Below are 25,336 nucleotides of genomic sequence, written 5' to 3'. Positions count from 1 at the left end.
GTTAAATGACACTGTTCAGCAGCACTGTGACGTTAAATGACACTGTTCAGCAGTACTGTGACGTTAAATGACATACTGTTCAGCAGCACTGTGACGTTAAATGACATACTGTTCAGCAGCACTGTGACGTTAAATGACATACTGTTCAGCAGTACTGTGACGTTAAATGACATACTGTTCAGCAGTACTGTGACGTTAAATGACACTGTTCAGCAGTACTGTGACGTTAAATGACACTGTTCAGCAGCACTGTGATGTTAAATGATACTGTTCAGCAGCACTGTGACGTTAAATGACACTGTTCAGCAGTACTGTGACGTTAAATGACATACTGTTCAGCAGTACTGTGACGTTAAATGACATACTGTTTAGCAGTACTGTGACGTTAAATGACATACTGTTCAGCAGTACTGTGACGTTAAATGACATACTGTTCAGCAGCACCGTGAAGTTAAATGACACTGTTCAGCAGCACCGTGACATTAAATGACATACTGTTCAGCAGCACCGTGAAGTTAAATGACACTGTTCAGCAGCACCGTGACATTAAATGACATACTGTTCAGCAGCACCGTGACGCTAAATGACATACTGTTCAGCAGCACCGTGGCGTTAAATGACATACTGTTCAGCAGCACCGTGACGTTAAATGACATACTGTTCAGCAGCACCGTGACGTTAAATGACATACTGTTCAGCAGTACTGTGACGTTAAATGACATACTGTTCAGCAGCACCGTGACGTTAAATGACACTGTTCAGCAGCACCGTGACATTAAATGACATACTGTTCAGCAGCACCGTGACGTTAAATTACACTGTTCAGCAGCACTGTGACGTTAAATGACATACTGTTCAGTAGCACTGTGACGTTAAATGACATACTGTTCAGCAGCACTGTGACGTTAAATGACATACTGTTCAGCAGCACTGTGACGTTAAATTACATACTGTTCAACAGCACTGTGACGTTAAATGACATACTGTTCAGCAGAGGTCAGGTTTAAGTGTGTCAGAGCAGTATGTCCCCCTCTGCTGTTTGTGCTGATATGATTATTATACACAGCTGAGGTATGTCACAGTAGATCACAGTAGAATGACGTATGGACGCTGTTGTGCAGAAACCATGTGATGTAATGTAATTCTAACCGACAGACAGAGAGAAAAGCAGACAGGGAGGCAGACAGGCGGAGGCATAGAGAGGCAGACAGGCGGAGGCATAGAGAGGCAGACAGGCGGAGGCATAGAGAGGCAGACAGGCGGAGGCATAGAGAGGCAGACAGGCGGAGGCATAGAGAGGCAGACAGGCGGAGGCATAGAGAGGCAGACAGGCGGAGGCATAGAGAGGCAGACAGGCGGAGGCATAGAGAGGCAGACAGGCGGAGGCATAGAGAGGCAGACGGAGGCGGAGGCATAGAGAGGCAGACAGGCGGAGGCATAGAGAGGCAGACAGGCGGAGGCAGGCGGAGGAGAGGCAGACAGGCGGAGGCATAGAGAGGCAGACAGCGGAGGCATAGAGAGGCAGACAGGCGGAGGCATAGAGAGGCAGACAGGCGGAGGCATAGAGAGGCAGACAGGCGGAGGCATAGAGAGGCAGACAGGCGGAGGCATAGAGAGGCAGACAGGCGGAGGCATAGAGAGGCAGACAGGCGGAGGCATAGAGGGGAAGACAGGCGGAGGCATAGAGAGGAAGACAGGCGGAGGCATAGAGAGGAAGACAGGCGGAGGCATAGAGAGGAAGACAGGGAGGCATAGAGAGGAAGACAGGGAGGCATAGAGAGGAAGACAAAGACAGACCAATCTTAAGACATGTAAACAGAAGAAAAAGGTAATAGTCAAGTAGCAGTGCAGTAGAACAGACAGGCTTACAGACAGATAGATGGACAAGGGAGGCAGACAGACAGGTGTACAAAAAGGCAATTAAGATAGACAGCGATAACCCGGAGAGATAGTCTGAGGGGATAGCCTGGGGTCTACACTTAGCGGAGGTCAGGTCTAAGCGAGTCAGAGCAATTTGTCCCCCTTACAGACAGATAAGCAGGTGATAAAGACCAACAGCGATGACCCAGAAAGCTCGTCTGGGAGTATGTACACTCGGGCTAGCCAGAGAGACACACACCAACGAAAGAGAAAGCCAGACAGATCAAAGACAGACAGACCAGGCCCTCAGACATGTCCAGTACCTTGAGGCGGATTAACTTCTTTTTCCAGGAGCGCAGGCCCGAGAGGTAGATCTCCGTGAGGGCCTGGTGGGACAGCTGCAGGTCGATGCCTTCCGGAGTCACCGTGAACTGGAAGGCCACGGCCTGGTGGGCTTCAGCCATGCCTGGAAAAAGGGATGGAGAGAGAGCGAGAGAGAGAGAGAGAATAGGGGCAGATAGAGACAGGGGGAGAAATATATATATATTAAGTGACCATCTTCCATACCAACTACAACTCTTTCGCCTTAACCTACACGTGTACGCACAATTATCAATAAAACTACACCGAGTTTAAAATCTAGGAGAGGAAAAATGGGTGAGTTTAGCCTGATTTGTTTTTTTTCATTTTTTGCATCAATTACTTTCGGTTTTGTACACCAGCTTCAAACAACTGAACAAACAATATTGTTGGTTATTAAAAAATATTTCACAGCAGTTTAGATGGTACAATGATTCTCTACACTGGCTTGTTTTTTCACAAACTGAAATTAGGCGAACTATTTGAATTTTAGCAGCCAGGAAATGGCAGAGTGATGTCTGCAAATTGCACTTTTAACTGAAATGCTGCTCACATAACTTTCAAAGCATGCTAGCTAGTTACACCAACAGTGTTATTTGTTGTTATTTCTCTGCTACACGTGGCAATTACGATAACGTTCCCACCCCCAATTCCTGAATAGGTTTTAGCAGCCTGTATCAGTCTTCAAGGTGAAACCTAAACGAGAATTTCCGGATAAGCTGCATTGTAACCTAAGGTGAGATGACACTTGGGGTGAGTTCCAAACACCACCCTATTCCCTTTATAGTGCACAACTTATGAGAAGGACCCATATTCATGCACTATATAGGACAAGGGTTACACCCAATGTTCCCTCTAAGAGGCTTGCGGGTGCGCAGCTCACCAGGGACTGGCGTGCAGAAGAAAAATCAGCCCGCGCAGAGAAGCACAAGATTAAAAAGTTGAGTGAAGTTCAGAGTTTCCCCCGTTAGTTAACACTATCAACGTTTCCCTTCACTGTGGGAATTGTGATCGAATCAACGCAATATTAGGCACTTTCAATGCAACATACCGAAACAAAACTGTTGTTGACAAAACGCATCGGAGTACCATTCTATTGCATTGACAGGCACGTACTCTACACAGACCGGTGCACGATAAACAAATCAGAACTGCAGTAGACCTAAATGCAAATAGACCGTTGCCATATATGGATTTGTTCTATTCACTTTGAACTGGACTGTTTTACAGCATGAGCCGTCATAGTTTTCATGCACTTGTTTTGAGATCAAAGCGAGAAATGCTTGTAGCCACGTGTGCGTGCACATGTGCGCATATTCTTTGCTAGTTAGTGAGTTATTTGCCCAGTTATAGTTAATTTCGCTTACGACAAGAGCACAAAACCTGTACATTTCAAAGCCCGCATTGAAAAGCGAGTCAGGTAAAGAGCTTTTTGTTGTCTTAAAAGGGGCAGTGCTCTATTTTGAGACCGACTTGAAGCTAAGTAGTTAATAGGTAGAGGGTAGCATAATTTGTCTGATTCTCTGTAAGAATGGTATGGGAATAATAATACTAATAATAATAATACGAATAATAATAATATTTTATTTTGTAAAGTGGTTTCCTGATTCAAACAACATTTTCAGTCACCTTGTCTGAAGGACAAGTGGATAAACAGGTTAATGTCAAGCCCTGCGTGTTTCATGGAATGTAGACCTGAATCAAACACCACATATTGGCTGTTACTGTTGGCTGAATGATAGAAACCCTATTTCCATGTTGAAATGTTGTGTGATTCAGTTTCACCATTGTTTAAAAAAAAAAATGCTGGGCCACTCTGGTAGACCTACATTATGATCAATAGCCACATTAGCCTACTTGGCCACTGTAAAAAGTCAATTAAAATCGGGTACAACCTCAGTGTTCACAGTAAACGCACTTCAAGATCTGAAATTTGTGCCGGAAAATATTAAAAGGGAACTCTGGTTCCACCTGATAATTAATTACACCCACCTGACCTCCCAGGTTTAAATCAGTCCCTGGTTAGACCTGGGACACACTCAAATGTAACAATTTGTTCGCTTCTGGTCATTATCACTATATCCAAATCCATTCACTGTAGGCTACTACTGTACATAACAGCACAGTCATCCCTATTTTATTGTATATTTGAGTTTGAATTAATGTGAATTGTGTGAATGCCTTGTCTATATTGTGTATGGTACATTATGTGCAGCGACATGTGCTGTTAACAAAATCAATAATTGTCATCTTTGCTGGTTCATCAACTGAAGACCATGTTTTGATGGGTCTTCTGCACATCGACGGGGCCGCAGTAGAGAAGGTGAAAGGCTTCAAGGTCCTCGGCGTACACATCACTGACAATCTGAAATGGTCCACCCGCAGACAATGGTGAAGAATGTGCAACAGCGCCTTTTCAACATCAGGAGGCAAAATAAATTTGGCTTGCCCCTAAGACCCTCACAAATTTTACAGATGCACCATTGAGAGCATCATGTCAGGCTGCATCACCGCCTGGTACTGCAAGTGCACCACCCGCAAACCGCAGTGCTCTCCAGAGGGTGGTGTGGTCTGCACAACGCATCACTGGGGGCAAACTACCTGCCCTCCAGGACACCTACTGCACCCGATGTCACAGGAAGGCCAAAAAGATCAAGGACCACAACCATCCAAGCCACTGTCTGTTCACCCCACTATCATCCAGAAGGAGAGTTCAGTACAGGTGCATCAAAGCTGGGAAAAACAGCTCTAAAAGACTTAAATAGCCATCACTAGCCAGCAACCATCTGGTTACTCAACACTGCTGCCCTATATACATAGAATCATTGGTCAGTTTAATAATATTTGCATACTGGTTTCACTAATTTCTTATGTATACACTATTCTAGTCAAGACCACTCCAATATTGCGCATACTGATTTCTCTCTTAACTCCATTATTTTAGACGTGTGTATTATAAGACACTACTGCCCCGTTGGGAGCTAGGAACACAAGCATTTTACTACACCGGCAATAACATCTGCTAAATATGTGCATTTGACCAATAAACCAATTACCTAAAGTACTAATTTCACTGATAATGATCTGACTGCTATATTTTACACACAACTACATCTCATGTGGCATACTGTAATTAATCACTTATAGTGGAGAGAAACAAAAAGACAATGGTGCAAATGGCATTTAATGTGATGACAGAACTGCAACACACAATGTACTGGTTCACTTCAAAAATAATTTATTACTGATGACAGAACAAAACACACTGGTTCACTTCAAAAAGCATTTAGATTGACTTGAAATTGTTTAAAGTTTTAGTCATATGTACAGGATACGCATGGTATACAATGAAATGCTAACTTGCAGATTCTGTCGACAATGCAACAATAAAAAAAATTTAAAAAATGGTTAGGCAATGTCTGGCTGTGAAGCCGAATCATTGATGGGCCTGTTGTAATTACGCCACATTCTCCACCTCCTTGAATCCCACAGAAACTCCTGTCGGCGAGCGATATTTGCGACAAATGGTACAAACACGTGAAGGGAAGACTTTGTTCCCTCGTCCCAGTCCCTCTTCCTTCAGCACCCAGTCCGACAGCAGCCTGCATAGACAGAACAAATAAGTAGCTAGAAACAAATGAATCCAATAACAAGAAACTGTTTATTTGATCAGAGTAATTATAAATACAAAAGTTACCAATATATAATTTTGTTACGTGTGCTAGGACAAGAAGTATGTAACTTACTCGATATACACCTGTCCATTCGGTCTGGCGTGTCTGGGTTGCTTCTTCCAGTTAATTTTTGGGACATGGAAGAACTCAACAATTGAGGAGTGCAGAAAAGTCTGGTTTGTTAGTCATTGGGTGTTCCGCTCTTTTTGCCTGAGATATCAAGCCCTCCCAATCAATGGCACTATGAAGTCCCACTCTGTCAGTTGCCATGGATTGGCATCCCCCAGTCACTCTCAGACCTAGCCACCGCTCCAGGAAGCTAGACTACTGGTTCCGCTGATTCGGTTTCCCTCCGTGCTCGCTCAGCATCCAACTGCAGAAGTTCCTCCGTAGCACATTGTGGATTGAATGAATATGGCACGGAGGGAAAAAAAAAAAAAAAAAGTTCTCTACCTCAAAGCCCAACATGACTTATCAAAATGTTATGACGATTTACCAATAAGCAAACTAATGACTTTAGCTACTAGAGTAAGCAACAGCTGGCTGCCTCAAGGGAGTTTTGTTTACAAAAACAAAAAGTCGCACAGGAAGAAAGCACAGGCAGAATTCAAAAAGTAGTCCATAAAATGAGGAAGTTGATAGAGAATATTTTTTAAATAATTAGTAAAAATGTCAGAACTATTGATAAATGACCAACCATCCAGCTTTAAAGTCCATTTCTCTGCTCTTGAGAGGAGCTGGCTAAGTGGTTACCGCTGACTACCAGAAACTGCACTATGCTAACGATAGGTTTCCTTTAACTTCCTCAAACTGCACGCAGAGACATAAATAGCAGTTACTCTGACTATGGGTAAGTAGGAAATTACTCCAAATCCTAAAGTTGCCTACCCATTTAATACAGGAAGTATTGCCCATCCATCACTAAAGGCAGACTGACCAGGCACCCTGTCAGACATTAAGAAACAAGGAAAGGGCTTTGCTTTGCTCTTCAAAGATGAATGCCCATCTTGAACCAGTTTAAGCAGCCTCAGCTGCTAATAGATTAATGCCCACAGATGGGTTAGGGAGGACTGTGTGGTGCAATGACTGACGGCTGGTTCGTCCAATGGAAACACCACGCTATTTTCAGATAAGCGATTGGATTAAAACAACGTCAAAATGATAGCGCCAATCCATTATGGGGATCATGTGAATGCCTGTCGCTTTGCCAACATGCTAGGTAGTGTGCGGTGTGAAAGGAAGGCCAGGAAGCGGTACAAGAGCAACAAGTCTGACACCAACAGGCTCCTGAACAGTTCCTATCCCCAAGCCATAGCTAACAAAATGGCTACACGGATCTGCATTGACTCTTTAGTTTTGGCACTGACTTGGCACTCACTTCATTGGCTCACACACGCACTGCTGCTACTCCATTTATCGGATGCAGTCACCTTAACCCTATACAAGCCTACCCCTACCACTCCAGTATCCCCTGCACATTGCAAAAATGTGACACAGGAAACTAGGCGCAAGTAGCGCATCACTACTTCACAGGTGAGGCAATTGTACGCCAACATATTTACCAGAATGCTTTTTTGGGGCATAAATGCCTTCTGGAACATACAAACTTTCACGTAGCACACGTCGGTCTAGACACAAGCTGCTCTGTATGTGTCGGTAATCCTTTCTAAAGCAGTTGTTTGTATAAAGATATCACAAAGTACTGTGATGTCGCTACCGTTCTCCACTGTCTGAAGGACCGAGTTTTGAAAATCAGTTGAACGCCCGGTGGGAGCATAGTATGACAGCTTAGGAGATGGAGAAAATGCAGGCGTTTGATTACGTAGAGGGAGTCGAAAAGAGAACAAAGGCTGTTGTATAGAACTCGTCTCTGGATTTAATTTCCAAACAAAGGGCAACCATGGCATCCGTGACAGAGGGATAAGCGTTCTTGTATGCAACGCAGGACACGCTAGATAATATCTAATAATATCAACCATGTGTAGTTAACTAGTGATTGTGATTGTTTTTTATAAGATAAGTTTAATGCTAGCTAGCAACTTACCTTGGCTTACTGCATTCGCGTAACAGGCAGTCTCCTTGTGGAGTGTAACGAGAGAGAGGCAGGTCGTTATTGCATTGGACTAGTTAACTGTAAGGTTGCAAGATTAGATCCCCCGAGCTGACAAGGTGAAAATCTGTCATTCCGCCCCGAACAAGGCAGTTAACCCACCGTTCCTAGGCCGTCATTGAAAATAAGAATGTGTTCTTGATTTGCCTAGTTAAAAAGATGAACTAAAAAGGTGTAAAAAAAATATAATTCAGCAAAATCGGCACCCAAAAATACAGATTTCCGATTGTTATGAAAACTTGAAATTGGCCCCAATTAAATCGGCCGACCTCTAGTGTGAACGATACAGAATGTTGTAGACAAAGTAGGTCAGCCAAAATATTCAAGGGACATTTTCTCAAAAGTGGGTTTACAAGTTTAACAACTTCCAAAGCAGAATTACTTTCCCATTGTTCAACTGTGGTGTACGATATGCCATTTTCTAGCGCAGAGTTTCTACTTTATCCAATGTAAAAAAAAACATTTCAGATTTGCTACATAAGACCGAATCGAGCCGGTTGGTCACATATGGCATTGGCACAGACCCTGTATATAATTGCTTTCTGGTGTACTTCTTATTTCTATTGTGTGCTTTTGCTCCACTTTATAGTACCACAGATATTGATTACAGCATTGATGGGAAAGAGCTTGCAAGAAAGGCATTTCACTGTATTTGTGCACGTGACAAAACTTGAAACTTCTGGGGCTTCCCAAGTGGCGCAGTGGTCTAAGGCAAAACATCGCAGTGCTGGAGGTGTCTCTACAGATCCAGGTTCCATCCCGGGCTGTGTGCACACATTTGGCCCAGCACCGCCCAGGTTAGGGGAGTCTTTGGCCGGCTGGGATGTCCTTGTCCCGTCGCGATCAAGCAACTCATTATGGCTGCGGGGTGCATGCACCCTGTACACATTGATGCAGCTGGCTTCCGGGTTAAGCGAGCAGTGTGTCAAGAAGCAGTGCGGCATGGCGGGGCGGGGGGGGGGAGTGTTTCGGAGGACGCATGGGTCTCGACCGTTGCCTCTCCCGAGTCCGTAAGGGAGTTGCAGCGATGGGAAAAGACTAAAGCACCAATTGGATATCACAAAATATAAATGAGTGGGCTGTCATTTGTCAAAGGCCATCACTGTAGTGGACATTGGCTAGACTCAGACTGATGCTACAAAAGTTGATAGGGATGTTGACTGACATGGTGGAACGAGTGTCTCTTCTGAGCTGATCACCATTTTTCCACCAAAGGGATTGATTTTACTCTCCACAAATATCGATAATGGCCTAGGGAACATTGACAAACATTCCTATAGGTCACATTCAGTATCTATTAATTCTCCAAACTCACACCTCCCCCATGCCTTTCATTCCCTCACCTCACACTACTCCCTATAGTGCACTTCTTGACCAGGGCCCATAGGACCAGGAACATTGATCAGATATTAAAAACATCCAACATGTCTCCACCCTAAGGCAAAATGAGTAGATAAATGAAATTAGTTATTAAATTGCTCTAGGCCAGTGACAACAAAAAAAAAGTCACTGGCAAAATATGTCAAATTTACAACCAACTTGCTGTTCTATAGGAGAGAGCTGGCATATGCAGCAGTGAGTGTCCATGCCAGGGACTAACAGCAGTGAATTTCAGCTCTGATCACTTCACTGCAGCCCTTTGTGAGTGCCCCCCGCCCCCCCCCAAAAAACACCTTCTGTTTAGCTCAGCGCTGACTGCCAGCACACGGAGGGTTTCAACACTAGGAAATGTTGGCTCGGGCTCAATTCATCACTGATATCGGTTTGATCGCACTGAAAGCAGCAGGCATGAGACCTTAATCTATTGTGATAGCACTTTAACCTTCCATATCTTAGTCACGTTTATTCAATGAGAGATCTAAGGGACATTGTTTTATGGTTTTAATGGATTACAGTAGCTAACTGCTTCAGAAAGAAAAAAAACATTGGCACCGGTTGTGAGAGGATAATGGATCCAGAGAGAATATGATAAACAAAATTGCAGTACGTTTCCCATTTTTAATGCAAGCGCAGTCAGTAGAAAATGTGTAACTTCGTTCTTCTACGCCATTATATCAAGAACTACTTCAAAACAGCAAAAGGCTCTCTTTTTTCACTTCACCCCTCCATCCTCCAGCACAGATGGAAAACTAACAAGCAGGCAGAGTGGAACAGCAGGGAGGAGAGAGGGATGGGGGAGGGCGTGGTGTAAACTAGGTAAAAGGTGAGTGTTCCCACAGGCTAGAAAACAGTGACAGTCAACATAGGGGACCGGAAACACACCGACTGCCAGTACAGTCAAGTTTGAGCACGATTGCCCTGCCCCAACCAACCCTTCCCAGTTAGCCTGAAAGCAAAAAAACCTAATATGAACGTAGGTAAATCATTTTAGAAAGCCCAAACAAAATATATTTGTATGCTGGGCTTTAGCAGAGATTATTTTACAGTCAAGTATGTGTCCAGGCCTCAATTGTTTGACTGCCACATGAGTCATTAAGTCTCGTGTTATAACTTCTAATAGTAACTGTATCCACTGAGGAACTCTGGAGCTGTGTGCCATCTAAAACGCAGGGTTGCCTGTCAGCAGGAGCCGTTTCTGATTTATTCAGAGACTCGAGGAGCGATCATCGTTAACATGGTCGATTCAAAGCATTGAATATTTACATTCATGCACTTCGAAATGAATGTTGTAACTTTATCCCGGACGTTTTTATGCACAGGGCACTCCCACATCATGTGAAGGAATGCGTCTACCTGATTTAGAGGGCACAGTGAACAGTTGGGAGTTGTGGTCCAATTTATTCCCTTATAACTGGACAATACTTCAATGGCTAGCTCAGAATTATATTTTCCAAAACAGCGTTTGACAGCCAGAGAAATTACAGCCATTTAAAAATCTGAACTTGGAACAAATAATTAAACTATGACTTTCAGCAGCTTTCAGACAACATGCATTATAACAGAATACAACCACTGACAGTGGAACACGATACACGGGAGATAAAGGCCAACTGCGGTTCAGTCACGACGACCTAACTTTTCTCAAGTTCATGGGCAAGAGCCCATATACTACATACCTGGTTTGAGGAGTTAGAGAGGTTACTTTGGTCAAATTAGTCCGACTCGGGATAACCGGTACCAAGAAAGTGGCTCACCTTTTAGCCAGGTACATTTCTATTTTAAAAAATCTTTCAGAACTAACCTGCTCCTGGGCAGGCTACTCAGGGATAATTCAATTTATTCTGAATGAAGTGTCTGAGCTGCGAGTTAAGGACCAGTGAACTCAGATTCCCTCCCTTCTGCAAAGATAGCCTCATCCCCCTTCATTTGAGGAAGACTGCCCCAAAAAACAACTAATTCCTTTGAAAAACGGCCTACATGGCGCCGAGAAGAGTCAAACATTTATTCTAGTGTCAAAAATGTACTAAAGTCGTACAAGTTACAATTTTTCCATTTAGCAGAAGCTCTAATCCAGAGCAACTAGGGAACATTTTAAAACATGTATTTTCCCATATATAGGACCCACTTTATGTGTTTTAATAAAATCAACTATATGCGTTGAGCTTGTTTCACTGCTTTGAGCCTTGCCCTTTGGTGGGGGAAACTCCACCACATAAACCTTAAGATAACCAGGTGGTCATCTGCTCGTTCGTTGCCTGGTTCTCCTGGCGCTGGTTGAGGATGAAGCCTTGGTCGATGCTTTAGGCTTAGCTCCTGGAGCTTTTATTCTTCCCAGGACTTTATCCTCATATTTCCTCCCTTCCAGTGGAGACAACTCTTCCTTCTCCAATTCCCTTTCACCGTATTTGGTTTCAGTCATCATCTGGGTCAAAGGACCATTGAATGATTCTTGGAATCTGTGTGTGTAGCCAGACAGGTAGGATGACTGACGATCGTGAAGGAGGTCACAGTCAGGTGACAGAGACAGACATAAATACATGTTTATTTCCTGGATAGTTGTGTACCGCATAACAAAGGAAACAGAATAACATGAAATTCACCAAATCACAAAAGTCCAATCATTCATTATTAATGTAATTAAGTAATTCAGCTCAATATGAAGGATGATTGAGTCATTTAGGATCATAAAGATTAAAATCATGATAACGCAAATAAATCGATCAGTTATCAATTATTCAATCTATAATCTCAAATTGATAATCATGAGATCAAACTAACAAATAAATTACGTTTCATACTTCCAGGTTTATCTTCATATGTACATATAATTTCGTTACATTTTAACTATATATGAATGGCATAATTGTCCCATGATGATCTGAAGGGCCATGATAATTGTCCATTGATATAACAGGTTTAAAGTGTGCGCTCCAAGCCACGAGCCATGTTAATAAACTACAAAACAATAACAGATTGCCCGCTCTCGAGCTCAACAGATAGTTCAGATGAAAAATAATAGATTTGGTGGACTTACGTTGATTTGTGGTTGCACACAATGTCAGGATTAGAGACGGAGCTGGGGGAGAGAAAGCAGCTAGATCGGCTGGTGGCGATTACCTCCTTTTAATGATTTGAGATCTGTTGGACATTTCCACCCAACATAATTAAGCGCTCCCACTCAGCTGCGCAAGCGGCCATGAATTAAAAAGGGCGAGTCCACCAACTCCATGGTCCGTTTCCACTGCGAGACTAAAAAAAAAAAAATATTGGTCGACCAATCGGGGTCAGCCCTAAGAGCGACAAACAATTCATCTTAAAATGGCTACAGTGCTTTCAGAAAGTTCACACCCCATGACTTGTTGCTAATTTTGTTGTTACAGCCTGTATTTAAAAACCGATGAAATCTAGATATTTTTTTTTTGTGGGGGGGCGACACAATACCTCAATGTCAAAGTGAAATTGTTTTTACAAATTCATTTCAAAAATGAAAAGCCTTGAGTCAATAAGTATTCATCCCCTTTGTTATGGCAAGCCTAAATAAGTTCAGGAGTAAACATTTGCTTAACAAGTCACATAATAAGTTGCATGGACTCACTGTGTGCAATAGTGTTGAATTTTTGAATGACTACCTCATCTCTGTACCCCACACCTAATTATCTGCAAGGTCCCTATCGAGCAGTGATTTTCGAAGAGTTAGGGTTTCAGGCTTTTTCAGAAGATGGGCGGGGACTCCGCTGTCCTGACTTTAGGGGGACGCTTGTTCCACCATTCGGGTGTCAGGTCAGAGAAGACCTTTGACGGAGCTGAGCGGGAGCTGCCCTCCTGTAGGGGTGGGAGGGACAAGAGGTGGCAGAACGGCGTGCTCGGGTTGGGATGTAGGGTTTGAGCATAGCCTGAAGGTAAGTCGGGGCAGTTCCCGTTGCTCCTCGGTAGGCAAGCGCCAGGGTCTTGGAGATGATGCGAGCATCAACTGGAAGCCAGTGGAGTGTGCGGCGGAGCGGAGTGACGTGGGAGAACGTAGGAATTTTACAAGATGCAACTCAATATTAGGAAGGTGTAACGAATGCTTAGTATACTCAATGTATATTCCCAAATATTTTAATTTCTGCACGCCCTGTGTGCAATGAACTGACATGCATGATTGTTGATGACACGCAGATGTTCAGGTGAACGGAATTAAAATAGTCTATAATGCTCACCACAGCAGCGGTTAACTCAGAGGTGTGTAGCCTACTGTAGCTGCTGGCAAAGTCATTTAAAGCCCATCCTTTATCATGCAGGATGTAACTTTCCAAAGCTACCATTTCTGCCAGTTTCGACCTCTGTAAATAAAGTGACGGGATCCGATTACATTGCTACCACGTTTATTTCCCTACTCCTTCAATTGCGCGCGCAGCATCCTTTTATAAAATGCAGTTTTACGACCAGCATTTCACACGGAGCTCTTAAAGGGACAGTGTCATCTATGAAGGCTTTGTAATAGAAACAAATTAATTGAGTGACTAATATACGATTTATAAGAACAATCAGGATGTTGTGTCCAATTGGGTAAATGCAGATGGGCAAACCATGCTTCAGCCCATGTACATTTTATAGCCACTATGATTCATCAGTTGGGCTACAGCTGATCGCTAATAGAACATCTGATCATATAGACCATGCATAGGCTATATGCATGGTCCAAAGTTAAAATACCTCTAACATCCTTTAAGCCAATGTTACTGGGGCCCATTTCTGGAGGTAATTTTAATACATTTGGGGTAAGAATGACCTTAAAATAAAAAATATTCACCAGAAGTGACCTTCTTAGTCCTATATAAAAGAGGACCCCAGACCTAAGCAATGGGACTGGAATTGGTCAAACTTGCAGTTTAATGTGAAGTACAAAATGAGCCCATTTCCCTAAAAGCATGATGGTAATGACTTTCTTACATAAAAAAGGTGGAGGTTAACTTGGCCCCAGACAAGTTAGTCATGGATTTGAGGGGCTTTAACCTCTGCTCATTACCACTAGACATAATGCGGATAAGCACTGTATCTGTATTGGGTGGGAATGACAATGAAAGATGAAATGTGCATTGTTATATTAGCAGAACACTGCTATGATATTATGTAAAAAGTGGTTTATTCTACATAGATCTGTTACTATTACTTGAAAGTTCAGAATAAGTTATAATAACTATCGACATAAATTCAGCAATTGCATTCGTCTCACATTACTCTGTAGGCTACTGACTTATTCAAAGCCTCCTCCGACATCTCATCACTCACTCGCAGTTATTGAACTCAACCTGTGGGAGATTTGTTTAAGATTGTGTGTGTGTGTGTGCTCCTGAGTGTGTGTGTGTGGGGGGTCCCGAGTGACGCAGAGGTCTAAGGCACTTCATCGCAGTGTTGAAGCGTCACTACAGCCTGCGGTTTGAGCCCAGGCTGTGTATTTACCGGCCTTGACCGGGAGTCCCATAGGGCGGCGCACAATTGTCCTAGCATTGTCTGGGTTAGGGGCGGGTTTGACCGGGGGGGCTTTAACTGGGCCATCCTGCTCTAGAAACTCCTTGTGGTGGGCCGGGCGCCTGCAGTCTGACTTCGGTCGTCAGTTGAGCAGTTTTTCCTCCGACATAATACAAATTAATAAAAGATTGAGTGGGGGGAACAAACTGTGTCAAAGGTTCAAACAGATGAGTGTCTTGGTGGTGGCAAGGACACCCCCAAATCAAACCACACCCCCCAAGCCAACTCACACCTTGTGTCTGTCATGGCCGCCAGCATTTCTTGAGGAGCAAGCCAAAATAACGAGGCCATATCAGCAGGTGCAGTTAATTAACCTTCAAATATTTGATTAATCAAACGTTATAATGGGAAGAATAGTCATGTTAAAATACCGATCACGTAACCTAACACATCTAGTAATGATAGCATGCATTTGAAACACACAGTAAAACTTTCGTATGACTTAATAAAATAATTGTGGGAAAACACCTGAGCAGCATTTCTTTCTGTTCCCAATGAGGAAGAAAAGAACAATCAGGGGCGGTTCTCTTCTACACTGTTCAACAAATTCAGTAAATGTGGATGAGTGCAGTCAAAAACGTGATTTTTCTGTGTTTTATATATTTCCACACTGCGGTTGGAATAAAATTGTGAAAATGATGAAAATTCCCTTTTATTGTAAGAGCTGTTTGAAGAGTTTTGGTGGGATGGAGTTTAGGCCTGCCTTGCGACATCACCCAGCAGTAAATTAGTTATTAGACCAATAATTGTTATTAGGAGCCCCATTAGCCAACAACTTGTCTTACTGGGGTATGACACAAAGAAAAACACATTCCAGAGAAGAGTTTACAATTGACATACATTTAAAAACATTAACATGTGCTGGCGCATCGATCAGTTACACCAACATGTCAGTACATACACACAAGTAGGTAAGAGAGTTCCAAACCTCTTTGCCAATAAAAGCTAGTTTTCCCAGCCTGGTCTCAGACTAGCTGTAACATAGTAAATGTAAATCAGAGACCCACAAATTGTATGATATGTTACATTTGGTTGCATAAGACAGAAGGGCAAGAAGGCACAAACGAAAGTAGGGTGGACGGGTGTTCGAATTTCATCAAGGACAACTTCAGCAGCTACTTACTAGCCTACTTTTTAAGCTACTTTGCGATGACAGCATGTTAGCCAACCCTTCCCCTTTAACCTACATGACCAAAAGTATGTGGACACCTGCTTGTCAAACATCTCATTCCAAAATCAAGGGCATTAATATGGAGCTGGTCCCGCCTTTGCTGCTATAACAGCCTCCACTACTCTAGGAAGGCTTTCCACTAAATGTTGGAACATTGCTGTAGGGACTTGCTTCCATTCAGCCACAAGAGCATTAGTAAGGTTGGGCTATTAGGCCTGGCTCGTAGTCAGTGTTCCAATTCATCCCGAAGGTATTCGATGGAGTTGATTTAAGTCAGGGCTCTGTGCAGGCCAGTCAAGTTCTCCCACACCGATCAACATTTCTGTATGGACCTCGCTTTGTGCACGGGGGCAGTGTCATGCAGAAACAGGAAAATGCCTTCCCCAAACATTTGCCATAAAATTGGAAGCAAAGAATCATCTAGAATATAATTGTTTTCTGTAGCGTTAATATTTCCCTTCACTGGAACTAAGGGGCCCAAACCATGAAAACAGCACCAGAACAATATTTCTCCTGCACCAAACTTTACAGTTTGCACTATGCATCTGAGCAGGTAGGGTTCTCGTGGCACCCGCCAAACCCAGAATCATCCATCAGATTGCCAGATGGTGAAGCGTGATTCATCACACCAGAGAGCGCGTTTCCACTGCTCCAGAGTCCAACGGCGACAAACTTGACCACTCCAGCCAACGCTTGACATTGCGTATGGCATGGCATCTTCGGAGTGTGTGCGGCTGCTCGGACATGGAAACCCATTTCATTACGCTCCCGACGGAACAGTTCTTGTGCCGACACTGGTTACAGTGTATATAGCCATGTGAAAACATTTTTACACACTACGCGCTTCAGCACCTGGCAGTCACGTTCTGTGAACTCGTGTGGCCTACCACGTCGTGGCAGAGCTGTTGTTGCTCCTAGACGTTTCCACTTCACAACAACAGCACTTACATTTGACAAACTGACTGGTTGGAAAGGTGGCATCCTATGACGGTGCCCCTGAGCTCTTCAGTAAGGCTATTCTACTGCCAAATGTTTGTTTATGGAGATTGCATGGCCGTGCGCTTGATTTTATACCCGTCTGCAACGGGTATGGCTGATATAGTCGATTCCACTAAATTGAAGGGGTGTCCACATACTTGTGTGTATCTCCTAACCCTTAGCCTAGCTAATGTTAGCCACAACAAATTGGAATTCTTAACATATCATACATTTAACTAATTCTTAACATATTGAAATTAATAACACACTGTACAAATTGCAATTTGTAACATGTCATACGAACTGCAATTCCTAAAATATCATACGAACTTGGATGGACATCCACAAATGAATACATAACATATGGTAATTGAGTATCCTGGATTTACATTTACTATGTTGTCTACCCCGGAGTCCAGGTTGGGGTTCCCCTCCCCACTGAGACCACTCCCAGGAAGTCCTAGCAAAATTCTTGCTTGAGAAATGTATCTTTCCTATGAAACCATTTGTTTATTCTTACTATTTTAATTGAAAACATATCACAGTACGGTGCTTAATTGTTCCCCAGAAATGTATTGATATCGAGAGAAAGAAAAAACGGCTGCATTGAAGTCCAAAAGTGGCGGCAGGCAGACGAGCAATAGCCTCTGTCGTAGTATGTATGAAGCCTGCTGAGCCGGAATGTGAAGCTAACTGAAGCTGGCTAGCTTTAGAAAACCCTGATCGTAGTATACCCCATCCGCAACATTAGTTATTTGGCTAAATGCCAGATCTAACGTTACGGTAACTAAAGCATTCAAGGAACTCAATTTACATTGCAGAGTGACCTACAGTTATGCAAATCATTATTAGGATGGAGAAAGTAGCAATCCAACCAGGTTTACCGTAATCAAGCCGAACCACTAGTTTGCTAGCTAACAGGGCTAGCAAGCTAGCTCATTTATGGATGCTACTTTTACATACTAGCACGCGCTTGTTCGTCGTGAGCGAAAAACTGAAACACTGACACGCATCATTTACATGTATTTTTTCCAGAATGACTTGGCTAGAGTAGCTAAATAGCTAACGCCGAATAACACGTATTGTTAGCTAACAGAAATTAGCCATTAACCTACAAATTAATAAACTGCAAAACTGCAGTCAGTAAAGGCATAGCCTTTTAAAGACACATTGAACTCCTTGTATATCATAACTAAACCAAACTTAGCTGACTTTGTTAATTGTCATGGACTCCAAAAATAGCCGACTTTAGCCAGAGAGGATAATCTCTGGTTTAAGGTTTGACTGGCTAACGTTAGCAATTGCTTTCTAATTCATGTTAGCGTTGGCTGACAGAGCTACCCCCCTGCCCATTATACGCGTGGATCTCCGAACTGTGTAACATATGTAATGTATGACAAAAAAAAAAAAATCTGATGTAAAGGCATTTCGTTGCCATACCTGGAATCTGAGGAAGACGAAAATTCGAGAACTCCGCAGGCACCTGTAGTGACGTCGATACCTTTGATGAGATCTAACAGCGGTTGGCATCCAAAAAATGTTGCAAACGTCGAGACCTTCTCCAATACCCTCCTCTTCTCTGCTCGCATCCAAGTAGTTAACTACCTTCCTTCTCTACTAGTATTCTTCCAGCAACACAAATGATGGCGTCACTTCGTATGGTAATGAAGATACCTTCACAATAAAAGCCCGCATTTCAAACCATTGCAATATGGATAAGAAATTCAAATTATATTGAATTTCAATCACAGGAGGTTGGTGGCATCTTAATTAGGGAGGACGGGCTCGTGGTAATGGCTGGAGTGAAATTAGTGGAATGGTATCAAATACTTAAACACATGCTTTCCATGTGTTTGATGCCATTCCATTCGCTCCATTCCAGCCATTATTATAAGCCGTCTTCCCCTCAGCAGCCTCCACTGATTTTAATCAATGGCCACTTTTGTTGTGCCAACAAGAAAATACAATTAGTAATTCATGAAAACAAATACAAAATATTTGTTAAGTCCAATTCTGAAAAAAATACAATGTTGACACAGGCATGTTGAGAAGATTGGGCTGTAGTAGAGAGAACATTTTTCTACCTATCTCAGCTCAAGTTGGGTGGAATATACTCTGTACGGTCCCTACTCACCAAATACAGTCAGTTTTGGAGGGGGACTGTGTCGTAGATACCCATCAGCGATTCGTTCTCCACCCCCCTCTATAGCCCCAAATGCAATACACTGTAATTGACTGTACACGGGATATACACTGAGTATACAAAACATTAAGCTGTTCCTAATATTTGGTGTGCTCACTGTATATGTTGGCTTGTAAAAATATAACTTTTATACCCGTCTCTGCTAAAGTGAAGTAGAAAATACTCAGGAAAACCAGACTGTTTTCTAAAATGTGGGCACCGATGAGAAGATTCAAACATGTTTTGTTTTGGAGGTGAACTGTGTCACACGTCCTGCTACTGGCATTTCACTCCGCACCCTCCATAGCTCCAAATGCAATACACTGGTATAGACTGTTCATGGGATATATATTGGCTTGTAGAGACAACTTTTTAAAAATCTGTCTCAGCTAAAGTGGGGTGGAAAATACTCAGTAGGGTCTCTACTAGCCAAATATGGTTCATTTTGGAGGGCCACTGTGTTGTTCACAATGAGCAGCACTTCATTCTCCACCCCCTCTATAGCTCCCAATGCAATACACTGTAATATACTGTACATGGGATACATATTGGCTTGTAGAGAGAACTTGTATACTTGTCTCAGCTGAAGGGGTGGGAAATACTCAGTAAGGTCTCTACTAACCAAATTAGTTTTGGAGGGGTACTGTGTCCTACATATCCAGCAACACAGGTTTAAATGATCTGGTCCTGAAATCAATACACACTCAACAACAACAACAAAATAAATGTAAAAAGTATCAAAATGAAATCTAATTTATTTACAAGTTCAATTTAATCAATATTAACCAGGCTATTGGGACACATTATAATCACACTTTCTGAACAGCAATGAAAACAAATATTTGTAGATATGTGCCTCTTATCTATCAAGGTTTGCAGTATACAGTAAAGGCCTATTACCTATTTAATTATTTAAATAACAGAGACAAGATTATTTACAAGCCATATCAAATCAAATCAAATCAAATGTATTTATATAGCCCTTCGTACATCAGCTGATATCTCAAAGTAATGTACAGAAACCCAGCCTAAAACCCCAAACAGCAAGCAATGCAGGTGTAGAAGCACGGTGGCTAGGAAAAACTCCCTAGAAAGGCCAAAACCTAGGAAGAAACCTAGAGAGGAACCAGGCTATGTGGGGTGGCCAGTCCTCTTCTGGCTGTGCCGGGTGGAGATTATAACAGAACATGGCCAAGATGTTCAAATGTTCATAAATGACCAGCATGGTCCAATAATAATAAGGCAGAACAGTTGAAACGGGAGCAGCAGCACGGCCAGGTGGACTGGGGACAGCAAGGAGTCATCATGTCAGGTAGTCCTGAGGCATGGTCCTAGGGCTCAGGTCCTCCGAGAGAGAGAAAGAAAGAGAGAAAGAGAGAATTAGAGAGAGCACACTTAAATTCACACAGGACACCGAATAGGACAGGAGAAGTACTCCAGATATAACAAACTGACCCTAGCCCCCCGACACATAAACTACTGCAGCATAAATACTGGAGGCTGAGACAGGAGGGGTCAGGAGACACTGAGGCCCCATCCGAGGACACCCCCAGACAGGGCCAAACAGGAAGGATATAACCCCAACCACTTTGCCAAAGCACAGCCCCCACACCACTAGAGGGATATCTTCAACCACCAACTTACCATCCCGAGACAAGGCCGAGTATAGCCCACAAAGATCTCCGCCACGGCACAACCCAAGGGGGGGGTGCCAACCCAGACAGGAAGATCACATCAGTGACTCAACCCACTCAAGTGACGCACCCCTCCTAGGGACAGTATGAAAGAGCCCCAGTAAGCCAGTGACTCAGCCCCTGTAATAGGGTTAAAGGCAGAGAATCCCAGTGGAAAGAGGGGAACCAGCCAGGCAGAGACAGCAAGGGCGGTTCGTTGCTCCAGAGCCTTTCCGTTCACCTTCCCACTCCTGGGCCAGACTACACTCAATCATATGACCCACTGAAGAGATGAGTCTTCAGTAAAGACTTAAAGGTTGAGACCGAGTTTGCGTCTCTTACATGGGTAGGCAGACCATTCCATAAGAATGGAGCTCTATAGGAGAAAGCCCTGCCTCCAGCTGTTTGCTTAGAAATTCTAGGGACAATTAGGAGGCCTGCGTCTTGTGACCTTAGCGTACGTGTAGGTACGTACGGCAGGACCAAATCAGAGAGATAGGTAGGAGCAAGCCCATGTAATGCTTTGTAGGTTAGCAGTAAAACCTTGAAATCGGCCCTTGCCTTGACAGGAAGCCAGTGTAGGGAGGCTAGCACTGGAGTAATATGATCAAATTTTTTGGTTCTAGTCAGGATTCTAGCAGCCGTATTTAGCACTAACTGAAGGTTATTTAGTGCTTTAGCCGGAAAGTAGAGAATTGCAGTAGTCTAACCTAGAAGTGACAAAAGCATGGATTAACTTTTTCTGCATAATTTTGGGACAGAAAGTTTCTGATTTTTGCAATGTTACGTAGATGGAAAATAGCTGTCCTTGAAATGGTCTTGATATGTTCTTCAAAAGAGAGATCAGGGTCCAGAGTAACGCCGAGGTCCTTCACAGTTTTACTTGAGACGACTGTACAACCATTAAGATTAATTGTCAGATTCAACAGAAGATCTCTTTGTTTCTTGGGACCTAGAACAAGCATCTCTGTTTTGTCCGAGTTTAAAAGTAGAAAGTTTGCAGCCATCCACTTCCTTATATCTGAAACACATGCTTCTAGCGAGGGCAATTTTGGGGCTTCACCATGTTTAATTGAAATGTACAGCTGTGTGTCATCCGCATAGCAGTGAAAGTTAACATTATGTTTTCGAATGACATCCCCATGAGGTAAAATATATAGTGAAAACAATAGTGGTCCTAAAACGGAACCTTGAGGAACAGCGAAATTTACAGTTGATTTGTCAGAGGACAAACCATTCATAGAGACAAACTGATATCTTTCCGACAGATAAGATCTAAACCAGGCCAGAACTTGTCCGTGTAGATCAATTTGGGTTTCCAATCTCTCCTATATGGTCATGATTATCGATTAAAGTCAGCAAAGTCACTTTTTATAGAGTTTACACTGTATTACAAGAGACAACAAGGCTACAAGGCTAACAGTACAGTTTAATTGAGCTTTCAGAAGAGCAACTGAGAACATTATTTACAAGTTATAGGCCTCTGTGTTGCTTTTCTATCAAGGTTAGCAGTGTACTGTAAAGTCCTATCAACCATGTTTTCAAAACCAATAACAGAGACAAGATTGAAAGATAAATCAACACGTCCATGTATTACCTATCACGCTCAGCAAAGGCATTTTTCTGGAGAGTTTTAAATGGATCACGTAGTCACTTCCTGTCTGACAGCTGATGTAAAACATACTCTCGCATGCCATTGTATTCACATTGCCCTATAATAAGACTGCTTTAGAGAATAAGCACACGTAAACACCACAGCTACTACCACCTGACTGTTGTCTAAAATGTGGGCACCGATGAGAAGATTCAGAGTTTGTCACATCCATCACAAGTCCATGCTTTGCCAGATACTGTAATGCCAGGTATTGGAAGTGGAAGTCGTGTATCCTTTAATTCTCTTTCACACTGACTTAAGAAATCCATAATTTTAAGATTGAATGCAATGCAATTACTGCTACTAACTATATATTGCATATCTATGGCTATAACTGTCCGGTGTGACTTTAAGTTCACAGGCACTATCATATGCTATGGGGGGGGGGGGGGGGGTGGAGTGAAAAGCCAGCAGCAAGCCGTGCAACAAAGTACCCCTCAAAAACTGCACATATTTAGTTAGTAGAGAGCCTACTGAGTCTTTCCCACCCCACTTTAGCTGAGACAGGTAGAAACGTTCTCTCTACACGTCAATATGTATCCCATATACTGTCTATTGCATTGCAGTGAATTTAGTGGGTGGAGTAAGGAGTCATCAGTACTCTGTATAAAACCCGCTGCCTAGCACAAGAGACCCATTTAAGTTGTGCAGACTTTATTGAGTAATTCCAACAACATACTGTATATTTGTATTTTATTAAAATGGCATTTCTTTAAATATAGCCTACACAATAGCTTTCAAAATACCAGTATTTGGTTAAACTTTCAAAAGAAATGCTGGTATAAAATATATCAAATTATTAATTTATTTTTTCAAATGTGGCTGTAAATAATAGTGCAAAAATAAAAGGGATATTCCCAAAGTTAAGCCTGTCTTTGTAGGGGAACACAATATCTTACATTATTCATATCACATTTATATACTGTATTTTATCTATTGCACCTTGCCTATGCCGCTCGGACATCGCTCATCCATGTACTTGCAGGTACATATTCTCATTCACCCCTTTAGATTTGTGTGTATTAGGTAGTTGTTGGGGAATTGTTAGATTACTTGTTAGATATTCCTGCACTGTTGGAACTAGAAGCTCAAGCATTTCGCTACACTCGCATTAACATCTGCTAACCATGTGTATGTGACAAATAAAATTAGATTTTGACTCTTGTAAAAAAAATATATTTAAAAAAATCAGCGATCGTGCTGCCAGCATAATATTCTGTTGCTAGGAGAACAGTCATTCTTTCACTTATGGGCTGCTGTGTAGACTGCAATGATATTTTTGCAGCCCACTAAAAGGCGTACTCAGGACCACCTACAATAATGGGGGAAATGCCCATTTGCCCATGGTTCAATGATTAAAGGGTAGGTAGCATAAATGTAACTGCACATGTAACATATGGATTTGCATTAGTGCACACATCAAAAGTCCCAATGAAAAGACACACCTCACTTTTCAGTTTTTCTAGAAATGACATAAAACTGATCAGAATTCCATAAAATGCAGAAAAAAATGCAATGTGTGACATAATATGGAGGATTTAGCAAGCCAGCCTATTTCCTAATGTAAACTTAAATGTATAACTTCAAATTAAACCAAATCGTTTGCACTCATGACTACTGCTTTCAATGACATTTTCTGCCAATTTACAAGCAAATACTTTATACATTTTTTTGTTACAAATCAGCTTGCAAGGTTGCTAGCCAACTAGCCTGCTAACATTACGTTAGCACTGCATGAATCAGCCAGTTGCTATCAACACCTAGCTTACAGCTACACTAAAGTAAACCAAAGTTTTGGAAATACATAGCTAAAGTTGGTTATTTAAGCCTGCTAACTAGCTAACTAGCCACCACGGTTGACATAGCTAAGTAGTAAACCAGAGAACAACACCAACTAGTCTAGCACAGGCAGGAACCCAGAGAACACAACAACAAAAAATCCAGCAGATATAACATAGAGAGAGAGCAAAGACTTACCGATTGACGGCTGAGTTAGCTACCAAAGAAGAGCCAACGAGAGAGGCGCTTCTGAGAGAGGCCATTTCAACGGCTGAGGGAGAGTCAACTAATCCAATGGCGATATAGGGAGGCAAATCTAAAGTAGATGGATTCCAGAGGAAGCATTGGGCACAGGAGACAGAATATTAAACAAAATGGCGATCGGAGGAAGGCTCCAGGCAGATGGAAATGATCCCATCAGCTCAGTCAGTCAGATACTGTACTAAACCAAGGATGAAAAACTCTGAGAGCCTACCTCATGGAGAACAGGTTGAAAAGTTGACCAAACAAATTGGAAGACAAAAAAACAATGAAGAACAGACAAGGTACTTTTGAGCCAGAGGCAAGCCTGCCAGTGCAGGAGAATTCAGAGCTGCCTGGAGTAGCAGAGCAGGATCATGTGGCCCACACTTGTGGGCATTCTGATTGGTTGTTTACATTACAACTCCTCATAATTGGTGGATTGTAGCTCACCCCTGCCAACACTCAGGCTGCATGGCTAGTGGCTAACGTTAGCCATCTCAAGCTAGCTAGCGCAGAGTAAATTCTCCATGTGAAGTTGATAAATAGTGCATTGTAGGTAGTTTAGAAGGTGTCTGGAAATAAGTTCATAAATAAAAAATAACTGTTTGTAGTTATAGGTAACCAGATGGTGACTACAACTAAGTTAATAAGTCTTTGACCGCATTGTGTTGTTACTTTGGTGAGTAAAAACTCCTATGACTCAATGTATTACAAATTAATTTTGGAACATCTAGCTGGAAACCCAAAGGACACAACAGACA

The 25,336-nt window shown here is 42.6% G+C and overlaps 1 protein-coding gene across 2 annotated transcripts in view; it reads right to left on the bottom strand.

Annotated features, from left to right (window-relative positions):
- Positions 1-18,662, bottom strand: part of LOC112223751 (carnitine O-palmitoyltransferase 1, liver isoform) — a 38,954-nt gene extending 20,292 nt beyond the window's left edge. Inside the window, exons 1-2 of one of the 2 annotated variants that reach the window (XM_042305306.1) lie at positions 18,485-18,662; positions 2,184-2,326 (exon numbers count right to left, since the gene is read on the bottom strand). In XM_042305306.1, the coding sequence (XP_042161240.1) occupies positions 2,184-2,324 (141 nt within the window). In that variant the 5' untranslated portion in view covers positions 2,325-2,326; positions 18,485-18,662. The remainder of the gene's footprint in view (positions 1-2,183; positions 2,327-18,484) is intronic. The other variant, XM_042305305.1, reaches the window with a different exon arrangement.
- Positions 18,663-25,336: the final 6,674 nt, after the last annotated feature.

This window comes from Oncorhynchus tshawytscha, linkage group LG24 (assembly GCF_018296145.1).
Source record: "Oncorhynchus tshawytscha isolate Ot180627B linkage group LG24, Otsh_v2.0, whole genome shotgun sequence".
Taxonomy (NCBI): Eukaryota; Metazoa; Chordata; class Actinopteri; order Salmoniformes; family Salmonidae; genus Oncorhynchus; species Oncorhynchus tshawytscha.
The sequence above is the reverse complement of the archived record's forward strand: the minus strand, read 5'-3'. Positions and strand labels throughout refer to the sequence as shown.